This window comes from Bactrocera latifrons, unplaced genomic scaffold (genome assembly GCF_001853355.1).
Source record: "Bactrocera latifrons isolate USDA-ARS-PBARC rearing strain unplaced genomic scaffold, ASM185335v1 scaffold_140, whole genome shotgun sequence".
NCBI lineage: Eukaryota > Metazoa > Arthropoda > Insecta > Diptera > Tephritidae > Bactrocera > Bactrocera latifrons.
The window spans coordinates 700,810-713,577 of NW_017534853.1; the positions used below are offsets into that span (position 1 = coordinate 700,810).

General features: G+C 37.2%; 1 protein-coding gene across 4 annotated transcripts in view; it reads right to left on the reverse strand.

The window, feature by feature from the left end:
• Window positions 1-12,768, reverse strand: part of LOC108965492 (sex determination protein fruitless) — a 75,761-nt gene that overhangs the window by 36,365 nt on the left and 26,628 nt on the right. For all 4 annotated transcript variants that reach the window (XM_018927952.1, XM_018927951.1, XM_018927953.1 and 1 more), the window contains exons 2-4: window positions 1,211-1,358; window positions 935-1,135; window positions 80-862 (exon numbers count right to left, since the gene is read on the reverse strand). In XM_018927952.1, coding sequence (XP_018783497.1) covers window positions 80-862; window positions 935-1,135; window positions 1,211-1,336 — 1,110 coding nt within the window. In that variant the 5' untranslated portion in view covers window positions 1,337-1,358. The remainder of the gene's footprint in view (window positions 1-79; window positions 863-934; window positions 1,136-1,210; window positions 1,359-12,768) is intronic.

Sequence of the window (12,768 nt, forward strand, 5' to 3'; positions counted from 1 at the left end):
CTTAATAGAGAAATGTTGAAATCGTGGTAAGACAGCCTAATTCGTTACGTAACTCCTTATATTTTCATCTTTGACTCACCTGAGAATCCTGAGTGTAGTGCCTGTCCTGTACATTTGCGTTATGCGTCGAGGTCAACGAATTATCACAGTTGGATGAGTTCTTACGTCTTCGCTTATTACTACCTATATGCTCCACCGGCGTGGTGGACATCTCTCTATCACGATCTCTGTTATCCTTGTTACTATAGTCTAGCTGCATGAGTTCATCACGACTATCGGCGCGTTCGCGTCCAATGCTGCTACTGCGATCGCCACTACTGGCCCCATTGCCGGCACCACCGCCACCGCTAACACTGCGCTCACTATTCGCATCGCTGTTGCGACTGTTTAATATGCCACCAGCACCGCTGACACTGCCACCGGAGCAGGCTGTATTCGTCGAACCGCCAAGCGGATCGGCGCTGGCACTGCGTGTGGCCGCAGCCGCTACTGCGGCTGCCATTGCGGCCGCTGTAATTGGCGAACGTTCTCCTAAACCCAATGCTGCTGCTGCGGATTGTAGACTGGCACTCACACTACCCACATTTGCGGTGGCAGCTGCTGCTGCTGCAGCGGCGGCGGCATTGCGTTCGCTCAAACTGCTGCTACTGCGATGTGAATGCATTTCGTCGCGCATATCGCGTTCGGTGGCACGACCACGTAACTGTTGATCGCGTTCGCGTGGCTCACATTCGCTACCGCCACTGCCGCCACCACCGAGACCGCCGCTACTGTACGGTGTACGGCCGGTGGGCGAGGATATGGGCGAATCGCGGTGTTCCGTGCGATAATTGAGGTTGTTGTTGTCCGTTAAGCCACGAACCTTTGAGGAATAAGTTAAAATTTTAGAGAATTTATTCGGTCAGAAGTGAAAGAGTAAAATATTTGGGCTTACCTGTAGACTCTCGGCTGTTTTGAGGAACATCGGCAGCGAACTCTGACCGACATTGACTTCGCCTTTGTACATGAAGTCGAGCAGGGAGCGCATTTCTGAGTATCTGACATCTTTTAAATAGATGATAGGATGTGGATGGCGGTTTTGCAGGAAAATTGTCTCGAAATATGGGCTGCATGCTGATAGAATCGTTTGATGCGCCTGTGCCGTTGAAAGTAAATCAAATATCGTGGTGTTATTGCAGATAATAATTAATATTTTAAGAGCTTTAAATACCTTGACTGTTTCACCGTCGCATGCCAGCGTCACATCACATAGTGCCTCCCTCTGCAGCAACGAGGTTAGCACGCCAGTTAAGTTCGTCGGGTGATTGTTCCAGCGTAGACAGAATTGCTGGTCCATAGCTCCTTGGTCAGTGTGGTATCTGCGAAAAAACGTAAAAGTGTTGAATTAAAATATGGTAAAATAAGTTATGGTGTTCTTAATGAAAACAATAAATGCTATTCTGCTATGTTGTAGGACTGTCTTTAATTACTGTGTCAATATGAGGGCGATCCGTCAATTAGTTTGTTTACAGCAGTTGCTTAAGTCGGTACACCTCAGTAGTGAGTTACGATTTTTAGCCTTCAAAGACGGTTAAGAGATCGTTGAAGACATGGCTCGTTCTGAACGACCTTTGCCTTCTTCAACGGATGAAAAAAAAAAATTAAAAAAATATTAGGATATGTTACTTCAAGATCGTCAGGCAATTGTTAGAGAGATGGCAAAAGAACTCGACACCCCTCGGTGGACCGTTCGAATGATTTTGGTGGAAATGAAACGTTTTCTTGCTGTACTCGTCCCGATAAAACTGAATATTTTTAGGTCTCTTTGGACATGCTTCATCGTGTGAATTCCGATCACACAAACGGGACAAAAAACAGGTCAACAATTATCGTAATGGAGGAGACAAAGAGGCGAAACAAAAAAAAAAAAAAAAAAAACGCCTAAACCGCTCAAAAATAAAGGTGATGCTCATTGTTTATTACGATATTCTTGGTTTGGACATCATGAACTTGTTCTGTCCCTCCAGAGGGTCAGTAAGGAGTTCTATTTAGCTGTACTGAGGCATCCTTGGAAAACGAGCGGAATTGTGAAACACGGATCTTACACGATGATAATGCACTATTGCATCGAGCCGAGATTGTGACCGAAAGCCAAACACGCAATGACTACCTTCGATCAACCACCGTTTTCACCAGATTTGCCTCCGTGTGATTTTTTCTTGTCCCCATGCTGAAGTTGCCGCTCCGTGGAACTCACTTTCCGTCGACCAAGAGATCGATGTAGTTGCTGATGTGCTTATGAAAAGTGTTTCGAGAACTGGCAAAATCGTTGGCATATTTGTATTACATCTGGTGGCAATTACTTTAAAGGCGACAAAATAAATAACTGATGAATAATTGAATATTTTGCATTTCATTCACAATTTCTGTGTACTTTTCTGTCGCAATATATGTACACACATATATGGAAAACTTTGAATGTATAACGACGCTTTTTAGAACTTAGCTTACATATATTCCTGACCTGCAGGGATTGTTATTCTTACGAGATATCTTTAAGAAATTCGGTATGAATTATTGTCCAAACTAAAAAGTTTGGAGCCTACATCACATATGTAGCTGCCATCTTTGTTCTTCGCCAAAGCTAATTTACTTTTTGTAGTGTAACGTTAGATACTCAAAATTCCCTGATAACAACAATATAGTAGTAATAGTTTTGAACTAAGATAGAAATATAATTCGCATTAGCACATTTAGAAAATTGACGAAACTTCACCAGAAACACAAAAAAGTTATATTGGTTTCCGTCTGTTTTTGAGTTTACAATAGAAAACTGACGTCTAAATGATATATGTATGTATGTACATATGTACATATGTAGATTACATAAGTATGTCTGCTTGTAGATACATTATATTTATTACCCTGAACTATAACGTGAAAAATATAATATGTCTACAGGAAAGATTATTTTAATCAAGTTCATTTTTAACTGAATCTAATTATGACGGGAAATTTCCACACATTTATTTGCATGTGGAATTTGTAATCCAAACCTATCTAATATAATGCTTAATTTACAATAATAATAAAACGACCTTTTAGACTCTGTTTTGCATGCATATGTACATATAATTTTTATAATTTTTGTATTAACTTTGATATTATAACTTGTTAATTTACCCGCATAAGACAAAAACAATGTGCGAAATTACTACGTTAAATTCCACACCGGAAACAGTGCTGACCTTAACCTTTCCACCAAAAGAGCAACATGTAATAACTTACATTGTTTGTTTGTGTGTCAAAATAAAATCTCCCGAAAATGCGAATGCAAGCATAAAATAAAGAGTCACGCGATTATTTATTGCACATATGTACATACCTACATACTTATGTATGTATGTGCACACGTAGTATGTTATGATAGCGAATCCCCCGAGTAATGAGCGAAAAAGTTCGCTTTCGCTAAACAAACACAATAAAATCAACAAAAGATAATAAGTATGAATGTGTAGTTTGCATGAGTGTGAACAAACATTATGCATATATATAGTATGTGTGTGTGTGCACGTAACGAACGTCTGCTTACTATGAGGTAATACACCAGACAAACAATAACAAATCATAATAAATAAAAAATTCCGATTTGCTACTCAAACGGCGTTGTAGATATGTATGTATGTTTGTATGCGTATGTAAACACAGCAAAATAATCAGTGTAGCCGCGGAGGCAATAGTAGGAACAACAATAACAACAATAATCAGACATGACGACTATTAATTCAATAATTACTTCATTCGCCGGCGAATTCCGACAGCAATCGACAGCGGCCGATCGAACGTCAAACGAAAGTGAAAGTCAATTGTTGGGATATTTATATTGATTTGCACATGCGCATGTGTATGTATGTATGTTGATGGCTGCGCAAATGGGGAGCGAATGTGAGAGCGAAGACGCGGCGACAATTAAATTATGTATTACAATTGCAACAACAATGCGAATATAAGGAATTGAAATCCCATGGAAGCAATGGCAACAGGTTCGAATATAATATACAATAATGTGCAACATTATAAATAATTTCATATATAGGGGTTTCCAATAAAAGTGATTTCTTAAAAAAAAATTTAAAAAATACACTATTTATTTAGAAATGTCAAATTTTGTTATTTATTGTGAAATGCAATTAATACCATTAAGTTCTGAGTCAATGAAATGACCTGCACGACTTCTTTCGCAGGAATGATTTCGATGAACAAGTCTAATGTCATTAATATAATGTTCAATAGTCATGAAGAGAGTCTGGTTCATTGCTAAAGGCCTATGACTTCAAATAACCTCACAAGAAGTAATCTAAGAAGAACATACATAGAATCTAGTAATCTATGTAAATCTTACATTTTGAAGAATAAGACAACCATTTTTATATTCAATAACTTTTGCGCGTAAATGTAGGCAATACTTAAAAAAGTAAATAGGGGATTAGATATTTGTTTCAATGGTAGCCAGAGAACGTATAATAAATAATACACGTTCTCTGTGGTAGCACGTCTTGAAAAATTTAGTTTAAAAAAGTTACATTTTTAAAAAATTTAAAATTTTGAAATCAGATATTTAACCACTGCAACACATACTTTTAGGATACAATTGATTCCGTAATAATTTTTTTTGTTGTAGGATTTCGGTTCATTTTAAGCAGAAAAGTTTTGCTCTCCGCCAAACATCCTTTTTTGGAGGTCCTCCTAGAGATCGGCTAAGGGAACAAGTGAGTTCAAAATTTAAAAAATTTAATCGCTGATTGATTTTAAATAATATTACCCACATTTTTAAAATTATTATTACAAAGCGACAAGCTTCTAAATAAGTTTTCCTCGAAATAGCATTTGCGGTTATTATTATTCGACAAAAAAAAATTTGCGAAATTACTAAAAATATTTCTATGTTATATTTTTAACCACAAAGTGCTTGGTAATTAATTCTTGGAAAATATATTTGTGCCTCAAGCAATTTAAAAAGGTGGTTCTTATCAGGTCCTAAATATATTTTTTCAGAATAACTCACTCCTTCGAAATAATCAATTACGAAATAATTTCGCTAATGAAAATAAGTAAAATAAGAAGGGCTAAGTTAACATTTCTTTGTCTTGCAACTTGCCAGGACCAAAGTCGAGGCGCTGGCAAAACTTTTCTATTAAAAAATGTTACAAAATTATATGTATATTATCTTACTAATTTATGTTGAAGGGTACTAACTTTTAGTAACATATTAGTCATATGGGAGCTAGGGCAAGCTTTTACTATATATTATCTAGTTAAGTCACAAAGATATACTGTTATTAGAAAACAAGAAAACACGTTCTCTCAATTTAATTAAAATAACTAGTACACTAACTGATATACATACATACATATATATGTAACTAGCACATTTGCCCCAAGTATTTGGAGATGCGAAATCTTTAGGAAAATGAAGATATTGCAATTAAATCTAAATCATTGCGCTGCAGCACAAGGCCTGCTTGAACAGACATCATTTGAAAAAAAAAAAAAACCACAGATGTCGCTTTATTAAGCGAACAACACTCCCAGCGTTCGGAAAGCACTTGGACCACAACCATTTATATCTCGCTCCAGATATCACAACTGTGGCATACGTGGCATATACTTTGTTAGCTGCTAAGCACCTTTCAGCGCCTTAATTACAGATTTTGAAGAATTCCTCCTGGAACTTCTCTAAAAACCAGAGGCAAAGCACCAATTATAATCGCAGGCGCACAAACCATTGTGGGCATATGATACTTGAATTCCTCGGCCAAACGAATCTTACGATCCTGAATAGCGGAACGGAAAATACTTTTCAAAAATAAAACAAAGGTTCCATAGGCATATTAAGTGGGCGGTGTCGGACATACTTACAAATAGTGACCACGTGGCTATTATTGCTGAAGTCTCAGGATATGTATGTCAAAATTCAAAAACAAAGCACAACAACCCAAAAGCGCATTGTTCTACTTCCTAAACCAAAAAAAAAATCCGGAGGAAGCATCTTCATATCGACCTCTGTACATGCTTGACACTATTGGCAAAGTATATGAAGGCATAGTTAGAAACCGCTGGAGATAGAAATCCAGAAAGCCGGCGGATTATCAGAGAGACAAAACGGCTTTATGAAAAAGGCTTTATGACCGCGACATGCTACTACGCGTGGCAAGCGATGGAAAGGTAGATCAAAAACATATTGTGCGCTAGTCACCCTGGATGTGAAGAATGCCTTTAACTCAGCAAAGTGGGCAAACATAATCAAGGCTCTGTATGACATAAACGCTCCTCAATATCTGATGGAAATTGTCATAAGTTAAGAAAATAGGCGACTGTTATTCGATACAGATGACGGCATCAAGAGCTACTTGATTTCGAGTGGAGTACCGCAAGGCTCGGTACTTGGCCCTCTTCTATGGAACATAATGTATGATGGGGTGCTAAGGAGAAATCAACCGAAAGCTATTAAATTAGTTGCATACGCAGACGACCTTATTGTGATAGCAGTGGTTAAACACCTCGACGACCTCCGGAGCAAATGCAATGAGTGCATAAACGGTCTGCACCAATGGTTCTCGTCAACGAGTTTAGAACTGGCTGTGCAGAAGATAGAAGTCTTGCTCATAAGTACAAGAAAAGGGGAAGAAAGAATATATCTCACCATTGCGAGATTCATTCACAGCCTCATCTAAAATATCTGGGAGTAATAGTAGACTCAAAGCTCAAATTTAAGGATCACCTAGAATACACTGTAGGTAAAGCGAATAAAATCCTGAATGCCTTGTCAAGAATGATGGCAAATAAGGGCTGCACGCGTTCCAACCGGTGTTTTTTACTCGGTAATGAGATCTGTTATGTTATATGCGGCTCCAATATGAATCCAGGCGCTATGCATCAAAGCATATGCCAGACAAATAAACACAGTGCACAGGCTGTCGGCACTAACAGTTATGACTGCTTTCCGAACAATGTCAAGTGCTGCTGAAGTAATAGCCAGTATGGTGCCCATTGACATCCAGGGTGACGAATGCGAACGATAATACATATTAGCAGAGCCATTTATAGGAGCCAAAAGAGAAGAGAGAAGGAAAAGTTTAACGATACGGCAGCAGCGGTCACTCAAAGGACGGTGGACCTACAGACTGATACCGGACATCCATTCGTTAATGGACAGACGACATGGGGACCTGGATTTTCACCAAACCCAAATACTAAGTGGGCATGGGTGCTTTATAAGTTACCTGTACAGATTGCAACACGACATTAGTCCGAATTGTGTCCGACGTGTTCAGAGTGCTTTGAAGATATTTGATTTCAAAAACATATGTATGTATGATACAATACATATGTATAGTGATACAAAGTCAACTGGAAGTTTGAATATCTTTATACATATTAGGTATATGGGGTCTAAAGGAATTATTGCTCCGATTCAATTCATTTCTGACACAAGCGTATATTATGATCAAAGAAAAAATTATCTCCGAATTTCAATAATATATCTCCCAGATTGAACCGTTATTTTCGGCAAAGCGTGATCAATAAGCACTGGGGTTCTCATATTTAGTGTTTGTCTTCTTGAAAAGTCATTGTCTAATTTTGAAAACTTTTGAACGTAAGATAAAAAAAAAAATACTTTGAGGGTACTAATTTATTCGGCTACATTGATTGCACCTTGATGTGTATACTGGAAAGTGAAATAATCAAATGGAATTTAAAATTATGCTTTATGGGAAGTAGGCGTGGTTTTTGTCTGGTTTTAAATATTTTAACACCATGATATAGAAATGATAGGTTAATGTTATATACCGAATTTCGTTGAAATCGGTCGGATAGGTCCCGAGGAATGCGATTTCACCTAAATGTGGACGGTGCCACACCCGGCAACCAATTTTTATTTATTTCTTTAGGGATAAACTTACAGACGGATGGACAGATCCGTACATCCGGATTTCAAGTGGTCACTCTATCCTGATCATTTAGTTACATATATTTATATCTATGTATTTATACTCTATATCTATCTCGATTAGTTTTAGTTGCCACCAACAACCGTTAGGTGAACAAAACTCTAACATACTTTATTGCAACATGTTGCTAAAATATAAAAAAATACTGAGTGCATTAAAATAAATCAATCGGAGAGTGACGTCTTTTTAACGGTACAATTTTTTATATTTTTTCGTTACGATTCTTTCTTGTAAATTCAAAAAACAGTATGTGTCATAAATATGCCTTTTTAAGTCTCTCTCTTTCTCTCTTTATGTATACAGCGTAAACAGTTACGTAATTCTATCATTTCTCTTTGTTGCGTTTTAACGTTATTCACTGTACCTCAAATTAAGCTCAATATATAGAAATGATTAAATTGTGCCATAATGTATGCACATTTTATTCGCATCCTACGCCGCTCAGCCCAGCCCCCTCAACCACATCATTTCAAGAACGAATATGCGAAAAATGAACAACTACAACTCAAAGACGTTCGGACATTCGGCGAAGGCACTCAAGGGTTGATACTACATTGTCGTAATCACCATAATAAATAAGCCCAACAAGTAGTCGCACTAGAACTTATCTTAAGTACACACAAGCACAACAATAACAATAAACGCAGCGTACGTACAGCAACAAAGTCATAATGGCAAACGTAAGTGCTAACGAATCGCAAAAGCAAAACGAAAATATTTGCACAAAAAGCTCGTTACAAGCGATGCTTCATGACGCGGCGCTATCAAGCGTTCTGAGTTCTTCGCTCTGCGAAAGAACATACACCAAATAAATAATAAATAAAGTGTTCGATGGCGCCAACATCGCAGTTGGCAGCGCAAGCGCTGTCACTGCGCGCCGCGACGTAGTTAGGTGTCGCCGGCGTTCACGCCATGGCGCTTGCTTTGCGCGGCGTGTAAACGCTGCTACAGTGGGACGAGCGTCAGGGCAGTTTGCGAAAAAGTTCTTTGACGTTCTGTTCGTTTTGTTGTTCGCACTTCATTCCTTCACCAGCTGCTGATTCTATGCTTAACTTATTTTAATAGTTATTGTTGTTTTTATATATACGCCTACATACGTGCCCATGTATGCATGTAAGTTTCTGATAGAAAAACGATGAGCGCGAATGAGAGAAATAGAAAAATGGCGAGAGCGTGTGTGCGCGGCTGTCGGTTAGACGTAAGAGAGCGTCGTATGCAGATCGCGATCACGCGGAGGCAATTAACATTGTTCTTATGGGGTGTTTTATTTTTATAAATAATGTTACATTCTTTGGCGTTGTTGTTATTTTTCACTGCTATACAAATGCATGTATGTATGTGTGTGGATATGATTTTTTTACTCATTCGCATTGATGGATTTAAGCAAGTGAGCACATACTTTCGTAATTTGGACGACTCAGCAGCGTGTGTGTGCATGTGTGTGTTTGTAAATATCTATGTAATGCGAGCATTTGCGCTTTACCGGTATGCGGCCGGCCGGATGGGCGGTTTGACCTCCTTTTAGGGCGCGCAAGCACACCAACACACACACACGAGTCTTCAACTGATAATTTCTCAGCTGCGAACACTCGTAAAAGATTTATGTAATTGAGCAGCAAGCGAGTTTTATAGTTCTACATATTTGTATGGGCGTATGTACATATGTAAATATACTACATAAAGGCACAACCGAAAAAAGTCAGATAGAAGCTTTGTACACTTATCACATCTTGGAAAATATACAGACAGTATTAATAGTACAGTATTAAAGTTGCATAAATTGCCACAGAAATTTGGATTTGGATAATTTTATTACGAAGAAAATCGCAGAAAACCTTTTTCAAACCTCAAATTTTGAAAATAAGTCAAACATTTGCTGTACTTGTATCCAATAACTTTTGCGCATATGTAAATGTAGGCAACACTCAAAAAAGTAGTTAGGAGATTAGGTATTTGTGTCAATGCTGGATCAATAGTACACCTGAGAAGTTTAGTTTAAAAGACCCGAATATTCTCTATAGAGTACAACACATACTTTTAAGAGTTCGCAGTAATTATTTTCTAATCTAAGGATTAAGACAATTTTTAGAAGCAAAGTCTTGCTCATCCACCACACCACTTTCTTTGGAGGCCCTACTGGAGATCGACTAAGAGAATATGTATTTAAAAATTACAAAAATTCAAAAAGCTGGAGCGCTCGTTTTGGCTTTGGGTTACAAAAGCACGCAATTAGACACTTCATAGGACACGCTGGTACAAATTGAAATAAAAATTTTGTTCCATACGCAAACATCAAGTTTCCGAGCCAAATTTTGTTTAGCGATGAGGCCCATTTCTGGCTCAATGTGTATGAGAAGCTTCATGAGCTGTCCCTTCACCAAAAAAACAAAAAAAAAAAAAAAAAAAAATCCTTGATAACCTAAAATTGAAGTTTGTCATCTCGGCGACATTAGGTTTCAACAAGCCGGCGTTACTTCCCACACGTCGCATCAATTACTGCGGCCAACATTTGTAAATGCCATGAAATTTGAAGTATTTACGGTACTTCTTAAAAAAGTAAAGAACCGTTTAATAGATCAGTCTTTACTATATGCATATAGATACATATGTAGGTATCTTTCTTCAAGGTATTATTAATTTCCAGTTTACAAATGCATATGAACATATGTATGTTCAAAATTAATCGTTCATATGTGTAGTACATATCAATATAAGTATACATATGAATGTAGGTATGTGTGTATGTATCTGCAAATAGCAGTTGTAAACTCCTGCATGGGCTGATATATCGCTTTTATCAAATGCGACTGCATGTAAATTGGCATACAACCGTGGTCACGCAAATAGCACACTTAGTCAAAGGAAGCAATACAAATATCTTTAAAAGAGTAAAGAGATTTTAAAATATGATTACTTGTTTGCCAATTTATCCATTTAAGTAAAGAAAACCAAATAGCAATTCACAAATAATTAGTATTATTTGAAAAACTTGAACTGCCACTAAAATGCCTTGGTCACTCAAATAGCACATTTTACCAAACCTGCAAAATTTATGTGAAATTAGTGAAATTTAATCAACGTTATGGGGCCACAGTATGCTTACGTTGCTAATACTTATATTATATATATTTTCTACAAGCTGGATGGAGTACCAAGATTCCTGAACAACTTCCCATAAATCCTCAAAATTGGTAAAATTTGTAGCAGTAATTGTAAGGTTAACAACGTTATATACGTTTCATAATGGATTAAGGTCAGGACTTAACGCTGACTAATCCCAAATATTTATTTTGTCTTTCTTTAGAAAATCCTTTGTGATTTTGGCGGTGTGCTTATTGTCGTTATCCTGAAATGGTTCCATTTCGTATCTTAATATACCTGTATATTTATACCGATCCATTTTCCCCTAAATGGGAATAATTGGGCCCCTGCCATGCCAGGAAAAGGCACCCCATATCATCATATTTCCGCCTGCGTATTTTATCGTCTTTTTTGTGTACCTGGAATTCAACGATTGACCTTGAGGACGATGAACATTAATTTTTCCATCAGGGCAATTCTATTAATTTTTGTTTCATCCGTTCATAGTACATCTTTCTCAAAAGTAAGGGGTTTATCTCTATGTGTTTTCGCGAAACATTGCCGTTTTTGGATATGCCGCTTTGAAAAAAGTTGTTTTTTTTTTGCTTGACTCGGGCAGCTGTACCTCATTAAAACGTCTTCCAACAGTCTTCCGCGATATATTTAATCCATATTCTTCATTAATTTCCTGCATTATTTGTCATGAAGGTTTAAAAGGGTCGGCCTTGTTTCCTCAGACTATGGTTCTATCCTCAGTAATTGTTGTCTTTTGCGGTGGTTGGAGTTTTTTTTTTTTTTGTTTTTGGACAAATAGCTCTCGTTAGCTTTAATGAGCCTAAGACTATTTTAAACCATTTTCCGGGAACAATTCAATGAAACAGCAATTTCTGAACAGTTTTGCCTTCTTTTTTCAGGACTGCAGTGCTTACCACGGCCCATTTCCACCCGAATTAAATCACTGTATCGTAGACAACCATAATTAGTAATATTAATTCAGTCCTCATAATATTTTTGCAAACAAATCTTCACTTTCTAAAAAATGTGCTATTTGGGTGACCAAGCCATTTTAGAGGGAGTTCAAGTTTTTCAATTAATACTAATTATTCGTGAATTTCTATTCGACGGTTTTTACTTAAGTAAATTAATAACCAAGTAATCATATTTAAAGCTCATTTTAATCTTTAAATTTTTTTTTGTCAATTGTAGAAGCACTTACTCACTCTAACGACTAAGTGTGCTATTTGCGTGGCCATGGCTGTATATAGTCTGTATGTACATACATATTTATGTATGTATGTTAGAAACATATCTTATACTAAAAAAATTTTATTTCACACGCAGCGTTCAATGAACCCAATCAACGCAAATAGTGCGTAGACAAATATAATTCCAAAATACCAACAAATGCATATACATGTATGTATATACACACATACTCGCACATATAAGTTTGTAGGCACATTTTTAGCTGCGTGTGTGTGCAAATTTATGGCCATAAGGCAGTGAGATGATCGCGTTGTTTATACATGGAATAGGGCAAAATATTAGAAAAAACAATAACAAAGCAAATAATTATTAGATTAGCTGTAAGTAAAAGAGTTAAAAGTGTGGCAGGTGTTAAAGTGTAAAGTACAGGACAGCGAATAGCAGGCAGCTCTATGAAACGCAAAATGAGCGACAAAGCAAAGCAAAAAAA